Below are 23,565 nucleotides of genomic sequence, written 5' to 3'. Positions count from 1 at the left end.
AACAAAGCCCACCAGAACCAAATTTCCATTTGGAGGGAACCAAGAGCACATCAGTGGAACCAACATCAAAAAAGAGAATCTGAGCAGAACCATTGTCAACTAAGAGAATCATAGCATGACCAACCTGAAGCAATCAAGGACACTGTTGCAAGCCCAACAGAATCAGTGTCACTCAAAGAACCCAGTTCAGACAGAACCCAGGGCCGATGGAGACACAGCAGAACCAACCCCAAACTATGTAATCCCAACAGAACCCATGTCAAAAAACCAAACCGAAACAAACTGGAGCATGGAAAGGCAGTGTTGCAAGTCCAGCAGAATCAACAACCAACAACAATTCATTACCAGACAAGTCTGGGAAGCCTGCAAATGGGAAACCTTACTCATTTACTTACTTCCCCTCCTTCCTGCCTCACTCCCCTCTCCCTAGGGAGGGGGAAAAGCCCATTAACATCTTGGAAGGTTGAGCAGAGAAAAGAGCTTGCAAGAGCAGCCAGCCAGCTTTAAAAAGACTATAGCTGCGTTTGCCGAATAAACCTGAATATATTCATGTTTATCAGGCATTTTTTAAAATTGGTATCCTGATTTTATTTGGGATTCTCTAATATTTTTGGTATTCCCAGATAATACTGAATCAACAGTGATTTGGTATACTAAATACCAAATCACACACCCTTGGTAAGCACCTGAACAAACAAAAAACCCTGTGTTCTTGTGGGGAGGGGGTTTCATAAACCCAAAACATTGTGGATTTGTGTTACTGCTCTGGGAAATCACAGTAATTATCAGAAACAGTATTTTCCATCAGGATTTGAGTCCAGTGGCATCTTAGAGCCCAACAAGATTTCCAGAGTGTAAGCTTTCAAGGCTCCCTTATTCAGACACAAACCATTGCCACATATATCTTCAGCTTGGGAATTTCGTTATATACGCCCCTACTGTAAGTGAGCTGTTTCCTTCCATCTGCCAGATCTCTGCAATATTTGTTCAAAGACCATGCCACTTCATATTTCCCCCATAGTTTCTAAGGTTGAGCTCTGCCATTGAAATGAGACAATGGAACCAAGTCCTGGCACAATTCAAGCCCTCTCTGGGACTCTCTGTAAATTATGTAATGGATCAAGGCAAGAGACGAAATAATAGCAAAATTGTGACAAAGGTGGGGCTGAGATTGGGTAAAAGGTGCACAATATAAAAAAAGGTTGAATGGTGTACTTTGGGGGAGGGATAGAGGTGCTGATAGAGCACCAATTTGGTATGCAGTGGAGCTCAAGTTCAACTCCTAATCTTAGGTAGTAGGTGTTGAGTTCCTGTAGAAGTGTTGCCTGTTCAAGTAGACTGTACTGGGCTAGATGGATAAATGCTCTTCATGGTATAAGACAGCTTCTTCATATGGATAGTTTCACACACAACTTGCTGGTGATACAGAAAATGCAGAAGGGGGAAACATCCATCATAGCCATGTCAAACTACATAAAACAGATCTTGCCCAATAGCTTTCCTTACAATTTTGGGAAGTATTGTGGTTGAAAAGTAGTACAAAATTATAAGAAAGCAATAAATGCCTAATTTGGCAATACCCCATTCAGGCAGAGTAAAAGGCATAAACCATAGTTTAAATCTCCAAGAAGGACCAAAATCAATCCATTCTTTCTTTCATGGATGGTATTAATATATAAACATTGTAAGATGAATGAAAAATAAGTAAAGAGAAAACTCTGCTAACTTTGGTGTACAGGGATCTGGTACTTGTACCATTAAACAGAAACACAATCAATGCCTGTTGTTTTCATAATAAAGATGTCTTTATTCCAAAATAATAATGTGTTAGCCAGACAACTACATACAAAACATCTACACAAGACTTTGGTAAGAAATATATCCATGACAGCTTTTTCAGAAATCCCATCGTGAACCAAAAAAGAACATAAAAAAAATTTCTAAAAACAAAGATAATTTTTTGTTTGTTTTAAAAAATCAAGTGGCTTTTATTAAAACCTGTTGTACATGTAAGTCCCCAAATATTTCTGTTTCATTGCTTGTAAATATTCTACAGATTATGTAACAATAGAAAATAAGAGAATGCTAGTAAGTGGAAAGTGAGGTGTATAAAATTCCTAGAGCTATGATTTCAGTTGCAGATGGAATGTAACCAACATAGATTATATAAGGAAACCAGCTTGGTTTGTTCTTGACCAATGGATAGCAAATAATATAATACTAGGTTTACAGCAACACTGCAAGAATTCTATGCATTCCATATAGCTTTGGGGTTTGCTTCCTTTATCAGAAAAATATTGTCTTTAAGTTAAAGGCCCCACTTCAGCTATAGTTATTTTTACTGTAATTTTAATCAGTAGAAGGTTGTCATGAGTAAAGTTCTATTGAAAGTGATTGGCACAGTACTATTTTTCTTTTTTTTTAATGAAAAATAACAAGCTAGAATATTTTCCTTGCATCATTAGAAGAAATGCAGCAGCATGAACTGGGACCATTGTGCTCTCAGTAACAGACTCAAGGCCAAGCTACAAGTGACAAATGACACAGGTTGGACACTTGTCAGCTTCCCTCAAGTTTTGATGGGAAATGTACGCATCATGGTCTCGCAGCTTGGCTCTCAGACTGCTGTCCAATGGACTTTTCAACTGTCACTTATCCAACATTCCGCCAAGCTGCCTACATTTCCCATCAAAACTTGAGGGAAGCTGACAAGTGTCCAACCTGTGTCATTCGTCACTTGTAGTCTGGCCCCAAGTGATTTTTTTTTTCAAAGGCCAATGATATTTCATGCTGTCTAATCACTGGAAAAGTCAGCCAATCAACCAATCAACCAATCATAACACCATTAGATATTAGAAAAATTAATGGCATCTACATTGAGCAATTACCTATGGCAGTCAAATATGGAAAGCAGTGAAAAGTGAATAATTAACTCTATCGAAATCACAGAACTCTTTCTTAGTGCAATGTCACCAGCACTCTTTCCATTTTCCTTATTACCATTTAATACTAGAATAGCATAAAGAAACTTTTTTGCAATTTAATGCAACTCAGCATATGCCACTGAATGCATATTCCATGCATATTTTGACTGAATAATTATATAAATGTTGGGGAATTAATGTATAATTTTTAAATCTTAAATAGCTGAGAAACAGAGATGCAAAAAAAGAAAAAAGAATATCAACCTATTTTCACATATTGTCTTATAGGTGTACTCTTTCCTTCATGATGTTTCTGCTCAGTACTTTCCAGCACCAAACAGTACTCCAGATCCACTATATTTGGCCCTTGGCCCTCCATTGTTTTTTGGCTAATCTATGCTGGAAATGACTCCAGAATTGTTTTCCTCAAAGTAGTGGTACATCTGAAAATAAATTTCCACAGGTACACCCTAACTCTAACAAGGATATGCCATCAACAAGCCAGTCTGAGTTTTGAGAATGGAAAAGCCTATCAGAAGAGAAGATGCCAAGAATCTGGGAGGCTAGTTGCAAGGGGTAAATAAGGCAGTGTGTACAATCCATTGAAAGAGTTTTCTTCTCATTGAGGATCCTTTTGAGTTCAATATGACAAACCCAGAGAGAACTGAACATCATTTAAACAAAAGTTCATAGGATCTGTATAATGCCATTTTGGTTGTGTTCAGTGGAGAAAATGATCAAAGATTCTCCTTGTCTTGGGCACAATTTAGTCTAGGACCATTCCTAGTTGTGCTGATGTTTGCATATGCTGACTGAGAAACATGGCAGAGAAATTAGAAGAAACAAAAGACAATAGCAATGAAGTCTGCAGTAGAAATCTATGGTCATTGTACTGTGTCTGAATGAAGCAAAAGCAGCCTCTGTAAGGAACAGGAGAAAACTAATCTTTCTATTCCTCTTTGGTGTTGCTCTGCAGTATGAGGTCTGAAATATTCCAAAGCTCTAGAATGGACAGATTCTCCCATGTAGTGGATATTTAAACATTGGATTTTATATGTATGTTGATTCAGCTTTTTGAAGCCCATGGTTTCCTATGAAGCTCCTGAGATCTGTTTAACCAAACTGCATGGAGAGAGTTAACCTGCCTGTTCTTGACCACCCAGCACAGGTCCTTGTGCAAATATGTGGTGGCTAATTTACATGTGGCATGCAAACAACAAAAGTTCCCTACCACAGGGCTAATCATTTGTGAACTGTTTAAACTGGGATTTCCCTTTTCAATCTGGGAAGAACAAAAACGTTATTTATTCTATTGGAGAACCTAGTATTTTCAGGAAGGAATAAAAAAGACAGAGAATTTCTATTAATGCAGTTTTTACACCATGATAGTAAAGATGAATATGCACCTGTAGTATTATTGAACCAGGATTATCCAAATACTTCCTTGGCACAGTTTTGTAATCACAGAGGCACTGCTTTGGATATTCTGAAACTGGATCCAAATAGATAGTTAAGTTTGCAATGTCATGTATGCATGCATCCCATGTATTTACAGGGAATATTTCTATGACCATGGTATGTCCACAGAGATGTCTATCATTTCAAAGTTATAGGATTTCACAATGACATCACTAATTTTATGCATTAAGGGCTAGCTGGAGCATCCAAGCAACTCTCAGCATTCTTCTGTGAGGAAATATTTATAAAATATATCTCTTGCACCAGCAAGACTAATAAGCAAACCACACTGCAAAAATGAAGACTAATATACACAATTTATATCTTTTTTTAAAAAAATCAAATCAAGGTTGATTTTACATTTCTCTCAGAGTGCATTATTCAAAAGCCTCTGGTTTTGTTAACAAGGGTGAACATTGCAGGCTCTTAATTCCTTCTTATCCTTGCAACTAGTGATCTGAGTGCTTTTGAATCTCTTCTTTACTGTCATGAACCGCTCCTGGATTCCACCCCCACATAGTTTCGTACATTCTGACCAAGCAGTCCATGGTTTCATCTTACAACCTAAAAATAAAAGAGAGACAGAGAGAGATTTATTTTGAGAGTCAATTCACATTAATCTGGATAGGTCTCTGGATGTGGGGAGAGAGAAAAACACACAGAGAGAATAACTGATATGATGTGGTTACTGAGATATCGCTTTTAATTGTTTATACTTATTATTTATGGTTCTATTTCAATTCCTAACCCCCCAATTTTAAAGTCTTGTGCTTAGATATACAAAACAAATATTGAGACTTGTAGCTTTGAGGCTGCATGTTTTTTTGGGCTGTAGATTACTCCTATGGGAATTCCTTAGCATAAATAATTTCATACATCATCTGGGTTTCATGGGTCTCAGCTACAGTATCTAGGGGTGTAAACAAAAATCTGGATCCTGGATTTAGGGATCCTCAAAAATCTGAGATTCCCAAAATCTAGGTAATATTCTTTAATCCAGTTTGTTAGTGGTCAGACCCCTCCTCTGCCAGATAAGCCCCAGCATATCTGCCATGTTTCATGCTTTCTGTTTCATATGTGTTTGGCTTCAGTACCTCTGAGGGAGTGCAGAGGGTACCAGAGTTGTGTGAACCTGTTGCTAACTGCTTCTCTTTCAGGCAAAGTGTTTTGATTCCTAGTCCCTGCTGAGCCTGGGAATGTGTCCTTGAAGTTACTGCACAGACTGAGTAGTGCTCCTCTCCTTCCCCCCTCCCTTCTTCCCAGGCGAAGCGCACCTAAACTCCTAACTGACTTTCTCCCTCATGGGGGAGGGGACACTGACCTATAATTGAACTGACTTTCCTGTCTTTAGGCATTCCGGTCAATAATCATGTTGCAGTATCTTGAAACTGATATCTTTCCTTAATAAAATAATCTTTAACTCATACACTGGAGTGATGCAGTGAAGTGATTGGGAAAGTACCTGGCAAGACCTGACATCCTCCCACTGAGGAACAGTTTATAGATATGAAATTATAAATACCCTTCTTTATATAGCATACATGCAAGACCCTGCTTGGCCTGAAATGAAACAAAATGGATGCCAACCAGGTAGGAGCCAGGAAAATATTTTTTTAATTTTTTTTTTAATTTTTAATTTCTAACATAAAAACTACAAAAACCTACAGAAATATAAAGGGAAAAAAGGGGACTGGTGAAAAGGGAAGAGCAACATATAAACAGAAAACACACACTACGTCTACATGTCTTGTATTCCCTTCATGCTGCAATTTTTCTTTAAAGTTAACTTTCTAACATGCTATCAGATTGGTAGATCTTATAAAATACAGACTACGTTCAGGATCAGGTCTTCTCCCCCCCCCCCCTGCGTCTCAGTATCAGTTCTCTCTGCGCAGCTACAATAGCTGCGCTCGTTCCCTCCCCCCCCCCACTCTCCCCTTCAGACTTTGGACTTTCTTCTTGCTGAAACTCCTGATGGTTAAACAAAAAGTCTCTCAGCTGTACTTCCGATATTATCTTGTAGGTTTGATCCTAGTATCTGAACCAGATGCCTTCTGGAAACAACCATTTGTATTTTACATCACATTTCCTCAGGAAAGCCGCAAGTCTTTTATACTTAAATCTTCTTTTACAAGCCAAAAATGGAACATCCTTCAATATCTTAACCTTATTGCCCAGATAGTCCAAGTCCACATTATATGAATTATATAAGATGGTGTCCCGAGTCTTCTTAGATGAAAAGTCAATAATAATCTCGCGAGGCAGCTGACACTCCATTGCATATTTTGAAGATGTCCGACGGACTTCCAAAATATCGCTTTTTAAATCTTCTTTAGTTGCCTTTGCGAATGACGCCAAAAGTTCCGACACCAAATCTTTTAGATTTTCACTTTGCTCCTCTTTTACATTCTGGAGACACAGTACCGTTTGGGCACGGTCCACTTGTAATCCTATTATTTGATTCTCCAAGAGCTTCACTTCTTTACTTGTTGCTTTCATGAGTACTGCGTTTTCGCGTGCAGACTGCTCTGCTCCAGACGCTGTTTCTTTAATGGTTTTCACTTCGCTTTCCACTGAATCAACCTTTTGCCCCATTTCATTTAGCTTCGCTACAAAGGGCTGCATAGCTTCAAAGACCGCTCGTCTGACCATCTCTTCCAGGGTTTCCCCCTTCCCCTGTAACATCGCCATCACCGATTTACTCATCGCAGGGCTCTGCTTTTTTGTCGCCATCTTAGGGGAGGGGGGGCGCCAACTAAGTTCCGAAACTCCGTGAAGGGGAAAAAATCCACGCCTTCTTAGCTTCAACTACCACCAATCCTTCGCATACGCTTAGAAATCAGAAGGGATTCGCTTACTTACAGGTTTTCACCTTAAATCTGCTTATTGCCGTTCTCCATGGCCTGGCAGTACGCGAAGTGCTGCGCAAGTCTGCCGGCCTCCGTTGGAGCAAACAGGCAATTTACCCCCTGCATTGCTTTCAGGGGGTTCTTCCCGCAGCGCTCCGGACCCTGCCTCCCTCACTGGGAGTCCTGGGGGTTAACCCTCACAGGTCAACTGCCCGGTCAGGCTGCTCAGACGTTTCCTCCCGGACCTGCGGAGAGGAGCGTCCGACATGGCCAGGAAAACGAAACTGAATCAGGAGCCAGGAAAATATGTTAGCAGAAGAATCAGAGCAGCTGGCTGACTAAAGATCCCCTTCACATCCCAGAGAGACACACAACTTAGTACAAGGAGGTCTCTCAAGAAACTCCTGACTAATCTCATCTATTCCTTGCATCACTTCCTCATCAACCATTTACCCTGATCAAGTACCACTTGATGCTATTCACCAAACTTGGTAGCTTTTCCCATCCGGTGCTCAAAGGGTCATCAAGAACTATTTACACCTATAGTTCTCTTAAGGGAATAAACTTCATAAATATAGGTGGAGAATCTCAGTTACCCCTCTCACTTCTCTTTTAGGCTAATTCCCCAACTAATTAAGAGACTGCCTATTTGAGTAACAGGTTCAGACAGATTAGAGAAAAATGGATTAATTTGGCCATTATTTCCCAACAACTTTATTAAACAGGCAGGGATAGAATAAGTGTGAATAAGGGAATGAAAGGAGTGAGGTAGAATTTGGTGATAGTACAGATTACATGAGTAATATTCCTTGAAGCTTAGTTTCTGATGTTTTTGGGTCTTAACAGTTGAAGGACCGGAGTGTTTTACTTAATTCTTTATTTACAGCAACAATGTTTCTTCACAGAGTTCTCAGGTTTCCTGGAGTTTAAAATTGTTTTCCTGTCACAACAGACCTGGGGTCCTCTTCAGAGCCAAACCCCCTTTAGAAACTGGGCAGGAATTAATTTTCTTCTCCTAAGACTCTTCTGCTTCTGCCTTGACAAGGAGTCTCAACTCACTACGCTATCACTCTTGCCAACACACTCTCTCGTGGCTGTGTAAATGTGCTGACTCTTATCTTTGGAATTCTTAACTAGAATTATTCCTTGGGGCAATAATATTACAGTTAAGGCAAAAGATTCCTTTTACTTCACTCCAGAGGAGAGCCTGGCTGACATTCCGTCAGACTTACTCACACACACTCTTTCTGAAAACAAAATCCTGTCAGCAACCAACTGTCAACCTGAAGGCTGGTTCTTACTAGCCAATCAGAGAGGAGGAGGCAATTGTTAACTCTTCCCCTTCCAGCTCTCTGATTGCTGCACTTAGGAAAGCCCCTTTAAGGTGAATTCCATCACAACAAGCCATATTTTTTAACACACTTAGCATTCCAGTAATCTTCAAGTGGCTGTTCAGGATTGATTAGCTGGGAAAATTTAGTATTATAGTGATGGGAAGCAATCTGTTTCATGTTTGACCAGAACAGTTATACAATGGTTTGATACAATGTGCACTGCACATACCTGGAAATTGCTCACCATCAACATCGTCTTTTGCTTGCTCACTTCTCCTTTTCTCTCGAGGCTCTTTCCAGCGCCTTTTCTCAATGTTGGGATTTCTCAAACATTTTCTTATTCGGCATTTTTTGCGTTGTACTGTTTCTGGGCATGGTGCTCCTCCAAACTGGGGCTCCATGTCAATAATTCTTGTCCTGATCATATGACCTTTCCCACAAGACTTATTACATTCTGACCATTGGGACCATTCGGTTAATTCACAGTTAATAGCTGCATAGAAAGAAGGAGAAATATTATTAGAACAAACTTAGCTAACGAATTTTAGTTAAAGGCAAATGATGATTTGCTTCTTTTTAGTGTAACTGTTAACATATGTATGTTTCTTCTTGATCTCAAAGCAACTTTCACAATGTCACTTACTCAAAATCTGTATCAAACACTCATGGAATACTAGTAGATCTGGGCACAATCTACCTAGGAGCTTTTCTTGTTAAAAACTAGAACACTTTTATTTTGCTTTGAGAGTATATTCACATTACTCTGAAGTTAACTCTGAATGGGGAAAAGTTGAAATGCTCATTGGGGCACTCTAGAAGAGACCCAATACTGATTTTTTAACATTGCAGACACTGGGCACAAGTGCATCTGACAAAGAGAACTGTGGTTCTCAAAAGTTTATGCTACAATAAGGCTGGTTAGTCTTAAAGGTGCTACTGGACTCTTTACTATACTGAGCACAATCTATCCCATTTCATAGGCATAGAACTGCATAAGGGCTTTATTATGGGGCTATTACCCTTCTTTTCTTTGCTTTCTACTGAATGATGCTGGACAATTTTCTTGAGTGGGGATGATAATGGTAATACAAGAATTATATGTGAAGGGCTTTGAACACTTGAAATGTGCTGCATAAATGCTAAATAATATTACCATGACATCATTTTGATCACTTCCCGGTAGCAGAGAAGACCTCTCAAAGTCTCACATGATTGTTCACTTGTGATCTCTCTAAAGAGGAATAGGTTATTCTGTCCTACTACGGAAAGATGTTTTGTCAGTTGCACAGTCTGGAATCTTCTACATTGATCCAAAATGAACGGTGCAATCCTAAGTAAAGTTGCATCGTCTTAACCCATTGACTTCAGTGGGATTAGGAAGATATAACTCTTGTTTAGGACTGGATGGTCAGATTAACCATCTGTTTGGGAAAGTGGACCTTGTGTTGCCTAGGTAGTAGGAAGAAAGGGATGGGGCACAGTTAAATTAACTTCTAAGCATCAGACATCTAAACTTACGGCACTCTGGTAGCATGCATTTCTCCACTTGTTCCAGCTCCTCATTGCAGTCTCCAAGTTCAGCAGCAGATTTCAGCATCCTTTGTCGTGTTCTCATCCCCTTCCCACATGTTACACTGCAGTCACTCCACTCAGACCACGGAGACAGCATACAAGGTATGGTATCTAATTTAAAGGAAAGAAATGTAGCAACTATTTAAAAATTCTCTCTAGGCATCAGGAAATGGGAAAATGCTTGATGAACTGGTACTGTGGGAGGAAAGGTATGGTATCTAATTTAAAGGAAAGAAATGTAGCAACTATTTAAAAATTCTATCTAGGCATCAGGAAATGGGAAAATGCTTGATGAACTGGTACTGTGGGAGGAATTTCCACTCAAGAAGAAATCTTGTTGCCTTGAGTCTACTCATATTGGTGTTGAGAGAGTCATCCTAGTGATCTCACAGCAAAATCAATTCATGTGTGGCTATCAGATACTCCCAGGGACAAAGTACAGTTATTCAGTCTGGGAACATAATGCATGAAAGTATTCTGAAGAAAATAACTTCGGATTTTTCAAAATTTATGAACTTCTGTAGTGGAAGAATATCTATGGAGTCAATTTCTATGCTCTATTAGGCCTTTTCTTGTCTTCATAGCATTATTCTCTGATTCAATTTTTTCTTAAGCTATTGAAAGCAAAACAAGAAGGCTGTACCAAGTCACCAAGATGAAAGAAGGCAAAGACAAATGCTGAAAGAGAAAATTTAAATTTATACTAAAAAGCTACTATATGTTTCACCATAGCTTCATTAGAGGATGTGTTTATCTACAGCAGTTTTCAGCTGTGGGAAATGCGCTGTAGACGAACACGTTTAGAGATCTTCTGACAAAGCTACAGGGGAATGCATATAGGATTTTAGTATTTCATTAATACATTTGTACTTTCCCACTGCACTATTGATATTTATCTTTGCCTTCTTTTATGTTTAAACTATTTGACCTCAACTTCCCTAAGCTCTACTTTCTGCCCTATTTTGCTAGGACTAGAGGTGGTGTTTACTCATGCAGCAAAATGAGGTGGTAGAATCCAGAGGTAGTAGAGTGGACCATACTGATTCACTTCTAGATATGGCATTCACAACCTCAGCCTATGATATGTGAGTCTCATGCATCTGGAAGAGAAAATGTGTTAGCAGACGCATGTACTGAACTAAAGCTTTCAAAGGAAAACACTGGGGTGCTTGGGTTTCTTTGGAACTGTCTATATTGGAATTGTCTATAAGAATTCTTTCAAACTCTCTGACAATTGTCTAAACTGATGAAAGAACAACAATAGCAGCTAGCTGAAACAACTTTGAAAAGAGACAAATTGCAGGAGTAATTGCAAACCTATGAGGTGTAGTAGTGTGAAATGCCTCAGTCTAAGCAGCCTTCAGTGTTTGTCCTGAATGGATGCAAAATGCTCAGGGCACAAGAAAATACAGGGGTTAGAATGTGAGAAACAGAATGTAAGCGATTATTCATTCATCAGTACAAATCTTGCTCTTCTGAATTATCTGTGTATCTCTTATGAAATAAGGGGTGCGGGAGGAACAATTTTTACATATTAAGGATCTATAAAGATCCGAATTAGGGTGCATCATTGCCCTCTCCTAAAACTGATGCATGTTTATTATTCCAAAGAAATTTTACAAACTTATTTTATCTATATTACAGGAAAACAGATTATTAGGCCATTAAATAGTGTCTTTACATATGGACTTTTGTGTCATCAGTATGTTGAAGATACTCAAATATATTGTCGAAGGCTTTCACGGCCGGAGAACGATGGTTGTTGGGGGTTTTCCGGGCTGTATTGCCGTGGTCTTGGCATTGTAGTTCCTGACGTTTCGCCAGCAGCTGTGGCTGGCATCTTCAGAGGTGTAGCACCAAAAGACAGAGATCTCTCAGTGTCACAGTGTGGAAAAGATGTAGGTCATTTGTATCTACTCAGGAGGGGTGGGGTTGAGCTGAGTCATTCTGTAAGAGTTTCCCAGGGTGTGGAATGCTAATGGCGGGAGGCTTCACTGTATCCTGAGGCGGTTCTTTTGCATATGGATTGGTGCTTGATGTGCTAATCTTCTCTGCAGGGCTATTGTCGGGTGTGGAGTGTTTTGTTGGCCTGGTGTTTTTCAGAACTGGAGCCCATGCTCTGTTCATTCTTAAGGTTTCTTCTTTCCTGTTGAAGTTTTGCTTATGCTTGTGAATTTCAATGGCTTCCCTGTGCAGTCTGACAAAGTAGTTGGAGGTGTTGTCCAGTATTTTGGTGTCCTGGAATAAGATACTGTGCCCTGTTTGAGTTAGGCTATGTTCAGCCACTGCTGATTTTTCAGGCTGTCCAAGTCTGCAGTGTCTTTCATGTTCTTTTATTCTTGTCTGGATGCTACGCTTTGTGGTCCCGATGTAAACTTGTCCACAGCTGCAGGGTATACGGTATACTCCTGCAGAGGTGAGGGGATCTCTGCTGTCTTTTGCTGATCGTAGCATCTGTTGTATTTTTCGGGTGGGTCTGAATACTGCTTGAAGGTTATGCTTTTTCATAAGCTTTCCCATCTGATCAGTAATTCCTTTGATATATGGCAAAAACACTTTTCCTGTGGGAGACTGTTTTTCTTTGGTTGTTTGATTCATCCTGGGTTTGATTGCTCTTCGGATTTCATTTCTGGAGTAGCCATTTGCCTGAAGTGCGTGGTTTAGATGATTAATTTCCTCATTGAGAAAGCGCGGCTCACATATCCGTCTTGCACGATCCACTAATGTTTTCATTATGCCTCTTTTCTGTCGGGGGTGGTGACTGGAGTTTTTGTGTAAGTACCGATCAGTGTGAGTTGGTTTCCTGTAGACCTTGTGACCTAACTGAAAGTTTGCTTTGCGGATGACCAAGGTATCCAGGAATGAGAGTTTTCCCTCACTTTCTTTCTCCATTGTGAATTGTATGTTCAGGTGGATGTTGTTGAGATGATTCAAAAACTCCATCAATTCTTCCTCCCCATGGCTCCAAATGATGAATGTATCATCCACAAACCGGAACCATACACTGGGTTTGTGGGGTGCTGATTCTAGAGCTGTTTTTTCAAAATGTTCCATGTAGAAGTTTGCTATAACTGGGCTGAGTGGGCTCCCCATGGCCACCCCATCCATCTGTTCATAGAATTCGTTGTCCCATTGGAAGTAACTGGTTGTCAGACAATGATGGAATAAGGCTGTTACATCCTCTGGGAAAACCCGATTAATCAGTGCAATAGTGTCTTTTACTGGAACCTTGGTAAACAGGGATACAACATCAAAACTGACAAGTATGTCTTGTGGATTGAGTTTCAGAGAACTGATTTTGTTGATGAAATCTGCTGAATCTTTGATGTAAGACGAGGTTTTCCCGATGTGGTCCTGCAGGAGATCTGCCAGATGTCTAGCTAATTCATATGTCGGTGAACCAATGGCACTCACAATGGGTCGGAGTGGGACTGAATCTTTATGTATTTTGGGGAGTCCATATAGTCTAGGTGGCTGTGCTTCTGTCTTGCATAGTTTGCTGTGCGTGTCGGGATGTAGTGAGGAATTCTTGATCAGCGCATTTGTTAGCCTGGTGATTTTGCAAGTGGGATCTCGTTTTAGTTTTTTGTAGGTGGAGGGGTCCAGGAGTTCCTTAATCTTCTTTTTGTATTCCTCCGTTTTCATGATCACTGTAGCATTGCCTTTATCAGCTGGTAGAATGATGATGTCTGGATCTGCATTGAGGGTCTTGATGGCATTTCTCTCCTTGCGTGTTATATTGCTGGTGGGAAGCTTTGCCTTTCGTAGAATCTTGGCTGTCTCTCCTCTTATTTCCTCAGCTTCCTCTTCAGGTAGATGACGGATGGCAGCTTCTACATTTGCAATGATGTCTTCCACAGGAATTCTGGTGGGGGTGACTGCAAAGTTTCCTCCCTTTGCCAAGATGGAGGTTTCTTCTGGTGAGAGTTGACGGTCTGTCAGATTGATGACAATGCGTGCATTGTCGAGCATTGGGCTTGTCTGTCTTTTTTCCTGTAGTTTGTTAAACTTCTGCTTCTGTCTGGATGTGTGGTTGGTAAACACTTGTTCCATCTTCCTGTAGGTGAGATTATCAACCTTGTCCCAATCCTGACTTCTCATTTTATGGCTGGTGTTGATATGCAAGCAAAATAGCTCCTTGTCTGTGGCAGCAAGTTCTCTGCGGGTAGTGTGGATTCTCTCACGTAAGAGGGCCTGTTCTAGACGGTCATAAATGCGGTTCGCCTGTGTGGTTTTGAAGATTCTTTTAGTTGTGAGAAAGGATGGAATGGTTCTTGTGTCCCTGCAGCGTAGAAGAAAGGTCAAAGAACAGAGTAGATGTGCTTTCTTGTTCCGAAGTGTTTCCAATCTTCGGGTCTGTTGGAATGTTTCCTCCCCGTAGAGGTGTTCGATGTATTGTCGAAGGCTTTCACGGCCGGAGAACGATGGTTGTTGGGGGTTTTCCGGACTGTATTGCCGTGGTCTTGGCATTGTAGTTCCTGACGTTTCGCCAGCAGCTGTGGCTGGCATCTTCAGAGGTGTAGCACCAAAAGACAGAGATCTCTCAGTGTCACAGTGTGGAAAAGATGTAGGTCATGCAAATGTAGAAGCTGCCATCCGTCATCTACCTGAAGAGGAAGCTGAGGAAATAAGAGGAGAGACAGCCAAGATTCTACGAAAGGCAAAGCTTCCCACCAGCAATATAACACGCAAGGAGAGAAATGCCATCAAGACCCTCAATGCAGATCCAGACATCATCATTCTACCAGCTGATAAAGGCAATGCTACAGTGATCATGAAAACGGAGGAATACAAAAAGAAGATTAAGGAACTCCTGGACCCCTCCACCTACAAAAAACTAAAACGAGATCCCACTTGCAAAATCACCAGGCTAACAAATGCGCTGATCAAGAATTCCTCACTACATCCCGACACGCACAGCAAACTATGCAAGACAGAAGCACAGCCACCTAGACTATATGGACTCCCCAAAATACATAAAGATTCAGTCCCACTCCGACCCATTGTGAGTGCCATTGGTTCACCGACATATGAATTAGCTAGACATCTGGCAGATCTCCTGCAGGACCACATCGGGAAAACCTCGTCTTACATCAAAGATTCAGCAGATTTCATCAACAAAATCAGTTCTCTGAAACTCAATCCACAAGACATACTTGTCAGTTTTGATGTTGTATCCCTGTTTACCAAGGTTCCAGTAAAAGACACTATTGCACTGATTAATCGGGTTTTCCCAGAGGATGTAACAGCCTTATTCCATCATTGTCTGACAACCAGTTACTTCCAATGGGACAACGAATTCTATGAACAGATGGATGGGGTGGCCATGGGGAGCCCACTCAGCCCAGTTATAGCAAACTTCTACATGGAACATTTTGAAAAAACAGCTCTAGAATCAGCACCCCACAAACCCAGTGTATGGTTCCGGTTTGTGGATGATACATTCATCATTTGGAGCCATGGGGAGGAAGAATTGATGGAGTTTTTGAATCATCTCAACAACATCCACCTGAACATACAATTCACAATGGAGAAAGAAAGTGAGGGAAAACTCTCATTCCTGGATACCTTGGTCATCCGCAAAGCAAACTTTCAGTTAGGTCACAAGGTCTACAGGAAACCAACTCACACTGATCGGTACTTACACAAAAACTCCAATCACCACCCCCGACAGAAAAGAGGCATAATGAAAACATTAGTGGATCGAGCAAGACGGATATGTGAGCCGCGCTTTCTCAATGAGGAAATTAATCATCTAAACCACGCACTTCAGGCAAATGGCTACTCCAGAAATGAAATCCGAAGAGCAATCAAACCCAGGATGAATCAAACAACCAAAGAAAAACAGTCTCCCACAGGAAAAGTGTTTTTGCCATATATCAAAGGAATTACTGATCAGATGGGAAAGCTTATGAAAAAGCATAACCTTCAAGCAGTATTCAGACCCACCCGAAAAATACAACAGATGCTACGATCAGCAAAAGACAGCAGAGATCCCCTCACCTCTGCAGGAGTATACCGTATACCCTGCAGCTGTGGACAAGTTTACATCGGGACCACAAAGCGTAGCATCCAGACAAGAATAAAAGAACATGAAAGACACTGCAGACTTGGACAGCCTGAAAAATCAGCAGTGGCTGAACATAGCCTAACTCAAACAGGGCACAGTATCTTATTCCAGGACACCAAAATACTGGACAACACCTCCAACTACTTTGTCAGACTGCACAGGGAAGCCATTGAAATTCACAAGCATAAGCAAAACTTCAACAGGAAAGAAGAAACCTTAAGAATGAACAGAGCATGGGCTCCAGTTCTGAAAAACACCAGGCCAACAAAACACTCCACACCCGACAATAGCCCTGCAGAGAAGATTAGCACATCAAGCACCAATCCATATGCAAAAGAACCGCCTCAGGATACAGTGAAGCCTCCCGCCATTAGCATTCCACACCCTGGGAAACTCTTACAGAATGACTCAGCTCAACCCCACCCCTCCTGAGTAGATACAAATGACCTACATCTTTTCCACACTGTGACACTGAGAGATCTCTGTCTTTTGGTGCTACACCTCTGAAGATGCCAGCCACAGCTGCTGGCGAAACGTCAGGAACTACAATGCCAAGACCACGGCAATACAGCCCGGAAAACCCCCAACAACCATCGTACTCAAATATACATTGCTTTCAGTAAAGCTTTGGATCTCTGCCTTGAACCCAGAATCTTCAATTAGTGCAAAATGTGTCTGATTGCTTTGTGGCAAGAGTTGATGCTGTATGTGTATGAATTCAGTTCTGATGCTGCACTGGCTGCTTATTCCAGGTTCAAATAATTTAAAGCCTTTCAACTGGACCCACATAGCTGATGGACAGCTTTCCTCTGAATGAATTCATGCACCAGTGAACTATCTGAAACTTCTGCAGTGAGGTTGCATTCTTTATCTTTTATGGCTTCAGTTTAATAGACATGGCTTCCAGATGTGGTCAGAAGAGCTCTTTCAGTAGTAATCGTTCTCAAATCATGAGAGGCAGGCCTCTTTTCCAGAGTATTTCCAAACTAATACGTGTGCTAGAGGCATGGTTTAGGGCAAATGGAAATTTCTGTGGCTGTGCAGATTTGTATTTTAATTGATGTTACTGATTAGAAATTGTTTTAATTTGTCATGTGAAGAACAATTTTATTTCAACAGGTATTTCTAAATCTGCTTTGAACAAAGCAATAAGACAGAATATAACTAAGCAAACTAGTATATGTAAAACTTCCCTACCTGATTGCTACCTAAAGGCAATCGAAATAGTAATTGTTTACAAATGGTCGTTCTTTCACCAAAGTGAATTTGGGGTAGTGTTGGACTAAGAGGGGGAGAGGCAATTCTTGTTCCCTGTGAAAAGTAACTTTGCACCCATTTACAAAAAGGCACAATACTGTATGTAAAGAGGTAGTTGTTGAAGGAAGAGTGAACTCATGACCATTGCCAAGGCAACAGGGCTGTGTTCATTACCCAGCAAATCAGGGAAACCATGGTTTTCTACCAGCATGATAAAACATACAAAAGAGTGTCATGCCAATGTTTTCCATCTGGCAGGCTGTGACAGATGGCTATAGCACCTAATAGTGGTCAAAGATACTTACGGCACTCAGGCATCATGCATTTTTCTGCTTCTGTGATTTCTTCCTTGCACATGGATCCATCAGCTGGAGTCATCTTTATCATTCGGTGCCGTTTCTTCATTCCCATGCCACAGCTGGCGCTGCATTCATCCCACTCCCCCCATTCTGTCACCAGGCAACTGCTAGGAGCTAGTCAGCATATAAAAGCAGAAGATCAGTCTAATGGCACTATTTTTAAAAAGGGGTTATTTAATGCTTCACAACAAATAGATTTTTTAGTTAAACCAAATACTTACAACATTCCTCATTTACAATACATTTCTCTGTTTCTTCAGTAGGGACTTTGCACATAGAGCCATCTTCAGGAAACTGCTTCACATATCTTTCTCTTGATCGCATTCCCATGCCACAGGACACACTGCAGGGGGACCAGGTTATCCACTCAGACATCATGCATGTGGAACCATCTGAAATACCAAAATCAATTTCTAATTGATCCCTAAATACAATTAACCTAAGGAATTATTCCCCGTGTCTTCTCTTTTACCTTCATCACTACAGCCTGGGCCCATACATGGTTGAAAGTCCTGAGTTTCTGGACATGGCACACTGAGGTCCAGCTGAGCTTTAAGCATTCGCTGTCTCATTCGTTTGCCTTTTTCACAAGTGGAAGAACTACAGGCTGACCATGGAGACCAGTTTGAATAGATGCAGGTTTCTGGAGTGTCATCTAAAAAAAAGAGGACATAATTAACCTATGGAATTTATTGCTAGAGGGTATTACAATGGCTAACATGGAAAATGGCTTTCTAAATAACAAATAGAAACTCTTAAGAATTATAGAGGAGTTCCTCTTGATACATTTTCTGCTTTGATTGTCCAATCTGCCTTCTTCATGCTAGCATACCTTTTTCTTTATTAACTGTCCTTCAGCATATTCTATTATACGTTCTCATTTATGCCCCAAAGTGGTCTCACAGTATCCTGCCACTTGCACTCTGCACACTCATCAACATCATCATCACAACATCATTCGATTTATATACCGCCCTTCAGGATGACTTAATGCCCACTCAGAGCAGTTTACAAAGTATGTTATTATTATCCCCACAACAATCACCCTGTGAGGTGGGTGGGGCTGAGAGAGCTGGAATCTTTCAATTTACTCTTTTGTAGTTACATACACTCATTGTGTATAGTCTCTCACACTTGAAATTTTATATCCTGGAAAATCTTTAAGATGCTACTGGTCTCAAATCTTGTCCACATAAAATTACACATTCTATTAGGGTGGGTAGCCATGTTGATCTGCAGTAGAGATGCAAGGTTCAAGTCCAGTACCACCTTAAAAACAAAAGAAGTTTCCAGGGTATAAGCTTTCAAGAGCAGCTAACAAAGGATGCTTGACTTTCCAGAAACACTTCTTTGTTTTTCAGGTGCTACTGGATTTGAATCTTGCTCACATTTCATTACCTAGCCAAAATGCCCCCCATTAAAATCTGCTGTGCGGTGCACCTCAAAAAGGATCATTTAGCTGACATAAAAGCATGGCGGAGCATCTTATACATGATCTTTGACAGAAGCACGGGGCACAATGCCCCAATAACATTTCACTTCAGGGTGTCAGAGGGAGTGGAGACACATATTTTCTGTTTCCATCAAAGCAAAGACTTTACCAAGGGCATTCTCTACATTGGAATCATTTCTGTCTGTTATATACATGACTCTTATTTTCACAGCTCAGCTACTCAGAAATGCATTGATCAAAGATTTTTAATTGCTTTTTATTTTAAACACTTTTTGATCCTTCAGAGGCTTTGTCATACCTTCTTGAACCTAGAGCATGGACATCAATTTTGCAAGATAAATAAAGATATTTTAATTCCTTTGCAAATATATTTCCTGTAACACTAACCCAGGAAGAGCCATTTGGTCTTTTCTCTGATATCATCATTATATCCGTGCTCCCAATGGGGACCCAGCATGGCTTACGTAACTCTCTCCTTCATTTTATCTCCACAACAACTCTGTGAGGTAGGTTAGGCTAAGAGTGTGTAACTGGCAGCGAGTTTCCATGGCAATCTTAACACCTACCCTAAGGGCATTTTCATGCATATGCTAGTACCCCTCTTCTTGTAGGATAAGCACCTTATCCTTTCCTAGCCCAAACTTTTCAGTACACACCAGTCATACCCAGGAGTGTATCAATCAGGATCCAGCCACAAATCCACTAATGTCTGTTAGTATCTGAAGTCCTAGTCCAATACCAGGAAAAATCTTGATATTGGGCCCCAAACAGTTCTTCCTCATTGGCACCAAGATGAATTTAGTGATAAGAAAGGATTTCCAAGCCCTCTGTTCTTAGAAAATGGTTTCCATCCCAAACCATCTTCCAATTACCATGAATACAGCAGCATTGGAGTGTTCCTCTTCAAAGCAGGGGAAGGGGGATGATTTTTCTTCCCCTGTTCTGTTTTCCTTCCCAAGTTTGACCATTTACTTCCTATTTTTTTGCTTCCCTTCTCTTAGCTCTCCTATTTCTCATTGCAGATTGGTTCATCCTACTACAGCTCGTTCCTTCCTATTGTATCCTGCTCAGGGCTCCCATTCCATTATCCTAAGCTCCATTCCATTTACCCAAGTGCACCTTCTAGTCTCCCTTTGAGTAACCTATCAACTATCTCTTCTGTCCGGGTTGGTTTGCCTAGCCAAATGGGAAGAACATAATTTGTATCCATGGAGAACGTTATTTGGAAATTTAGCTTAAAGCAACACAACTACAAACTAGGATTGAGTGAGTTGTTTGCTTTTATTTTGTATTGGTAATACAACTGCCCACTATCTTAGTTTTCTTTGCTGATTCACTGTTTCTAGTGTGTATCTTGTTAAGGCAATAAAATGCATGCTGGTTAAGTGATTTATTTTCTTCCCATCTTTTTGGGGTAAGTGCTATGGGAATTGCTATGTCAAACACAGGAGCTGTGTATACAATGGATGTAAACAATTCCACCTTAGAACAGGCTCTCCCCTAATGCTGGTTTGTCTGTTTTCCTACAGATTTCTTTTAGTATGTGTAACAAGAACTAATAGTGTAAAAATATTTAACTTCCAGATACCAGCATGAAATGTTAGGTCATAGTTGGATACCACTTTTGCTGTGAAAATCAGTCAGGAGACATTCTCAGAAATGATTAGGTCAGCTCTGATGACATCATCAAAATGCCCACCATATTACATTCTTCATCTTTATCTCATGAAATAATTTATCTATTTTAATGAACAAGGTCTCATTTGAAAGGTTACTGAATACTAAAAAAAAGGTTAATAGCAACTATACTGTAAATATAATACTTCTTTATTTTATTTGCATCTTAACATAGATTAAATGTATGGGGGTCCTAAAAAAAGAAACATGAAATTGACAAATTGAAGTGTTCAACAATTCTGCTTCCACTACTAAAAAAGGACATTAATTCCATGGTTCACCATACCATGCATATTGTTATTACTATTCTAAAAAAACATTAATTTAGCTTCCATTTATTTGTGAATGTATCCCTTAAATCAGAACCTGAAGAAGTCACTTGAATCAGAAAGATCTGATAAAAGATTCCATTGTGTTCTGTCAACTGTATGTAGCCAGTCAGACTACAGATGGACATTTGGAAGATTTTTTTCTCATGGAAATAGTCCATATCCACAGCAAAAGTGTTATCCAACTATTCCAATATCATGCTGGTATCTGGAAGTGACAATTTTTTATACTTGTTTCACACACCATTTTTGGACACTGCAGAGATATGGCAACAAAATGTGTATGAGCTGCAGGTATTATTTTTACAGGATAGAAGAGCAAGTGCTCTAGCTGGCCTAGAGACAATGTGTGTGTACTTCACACTAACATTTGGGAAGGGAGGGGGAGTTATGATTTACACTGCATCCCCAATTCCAGGACCATGTGTCTGGAATGTGCCATCTTTTATGTCTTACTGCTTTAGCAAATATATCAGAAACAGTTTTAAGTGAAAACTTGATGAGGAAACTTTTCAGCTATTTCCCCCCCCCCTTCCTGCTATTTCTCTTCTCTTCTCCATCCCTCTCTGACTCCACCCCCTTTCTCCTTCTTCTGAAGCTGCTCTATGAAAAACTTATATTCACTTGAACTAGCGTGATGCCATATGCTAACATATGAATGTCTCTTGTTCTGAGTCAGAAAGGAGGGAAAAGCTAGTCCCAGTTGGTCAAACAGTGAACACCAAATTCAAAAATTCAACAGTCTCTAACTTTATGTTTGATGCTACTCTGATGCTCTGCAATTCAAATTCCTAACAACTACTTTGTTTACCTTACCTTTAAAAGATTACATGAACATATTTTTAATGCATATATCACATGGGGGAAAACTGCAGTTTGGAGTTACATCAAACGTAAAGCTACGGATGCTCTTGGTGTATTGAACTGTTGAATTCTGAGCACTTGTTTTTGATGCTTGTTTTCACATACTTACTTACTGAGGTGGCTTAAGTATATATGATTAAATAATAATATCCACCCCCACAAATCAGGCTAATACATTATTTTTCTATACATCTGCTGCTTGAGATAATTTAACTGGAGATTGAACCTGGAATTTTCTGCATACTAAGTTTTCTCTCTGCATTCTGTCCCTTTCCTATATTATTATTAGACATGGGCACAAACAGAAAAAAAACCCGAACATGGTGTTCATTGTTCGTTGCCATCCACGAACAACGAACAACAAACATTGATGAACATGACCTGTTCACGAACATGTTCATTGTTTGTTGTTCGTGGGGGCCAGCAGGCCCTCCTCCAGCCAACAAGATCCCTACTACACCACTCCCAGAAACCCTACCTGAGCAGACAGCGGGAAATGTACCAATAATAAATAATAGCTTGGCCCCAGAGCCTGGCAGCAGCCCTGGAACCTGAAGGGGTAGATCCCTGCCGCACCACTGCCAGAAACCTTACCTGAACAGGCAGCAGGAAAGGTACCAGTAATAAATAATAGCTTGGCCCAGAGCCTGGCAGCAGCCCTGGAACTGAAAGAGGTAGATCCCTATCCCACCACACACAAAGAAAATTCAAGCTCCAATGTACTCTCCCTGTCTCTCTCTCAAAATGCCAACAGCAGCTGTCTCTCCCTCACTGTCTGCAAAACCAGAGCTGGCAGCCTCCCTCCCCCTGCTCTTTGCTACCTTTTAACAAATTTGGAGCTCCACACTTAAAGGAAGACCTGCCTATCAAGCTAAATTGGGCTTAGATTGGGGTTTCCAGGGCAACAGCAGGAGTTCAGACAGCGTTCAGGCAATCCAGTTGCCAAGGGAATTGATTGCAAGTGCCAGACTGTCTGGCTTGATGAACAGCAATGAACGAGGCTTGAAACAACCACCTGTTCATTTAGAATGGGGCCTCATGAACAGCTTGTTTATGAACAGCTGATTGGGCTGTCCGTGGCTTTTTTTAGTTTGTATTGCTGTTCGTGCCCATCTCTAATTATTATACCCCTCTTCTCTACCCATGTAGAACCAAAACCCTACATTGCCAGCTATCTAGTACAACATGTATACATGTATTTAAAGGTTACCACAACTAAATGAAGAAAAATAGATAGTATGTTAATGTCACTGCAGATATTTGTTTCAATATACTTTTAAAACACTTCCATATAATGTAAAATTGTTTCTCTTAACGTTTTCTTTTAGTTTTAATTCTGTTCCAATATGTTATAAAAGATTGGCAATTTCTAATGATTTTTTTCATTAATGAAAATTTTCCCTTCCCACATGCTTCAGA

At 40.4% G+C, this 23,565-nt stretch overlaps 1 protein-coding gene across 2 annotated transcripts in view; it reads right to left on the bottom strand.

The window, feature by feature from the left end:
- Positions 1–1,789: 1,789 nt before the first annotated feature.
- SPON1 (spondin 1) overlaps positions 1,790–23,565 on the bottom strand; it is a 595,298-nt gene continuing 573,522 nt past the window's right edge. Inside the window, exons 11-16 of one of the 2 annotated variants that reach the window (XM_054971838.1) lie at positions 18,296–18,478; positions 18,045–18,215; positions 17,770–17,937; positions 10,084–10,248; positions 8,795–9,058; positions 1,790–4,946 (exon numbers count right to left, since the gene is read on the bottom strand). In XM_054971838.1, the coding sequence (XP_054827813.1) occupies positions 4,783–4,946; positions 8,795–9,058; positions 10,084–10,248; positions 17,770–17,937; positions 18,045–18,215; positions 18,296–18,478 (1,115 nt within the window). In that variant the 3' untranslated portion in view covers positions 1,790–4,782. The remainder of the gene's footprint in view (positions 4,947–8,794; positions 9,059–10,083; positions 10,249–17,769; positions 17,938–18,044; positions 18,216–18,295; positions 18,479–23,565) is intronic. The other variant, XM_054971839.1, reaches the window with a different exon arrangement.

The sequence above is a fragment of the Eublepharis macularius genome, chromosome 2 (assembly GCF_028583425.1).
Source record: "Eublepharis macularius isolate TG4126 chromosome 2, MPM_Emac_v1.0, whole genome shotgun sequence".
Taxonomy (NCBI): Eukaryota; Metazoa; Chordata; class Lepidosauria; order Squamata; family Eublepharidae; genus Eublepharis; species Eublepharis macularius.
Note: the sequence above shows the minus strand (reverse complement) of the source record. Positions and strands in the feature narration are given on the sequence as shown.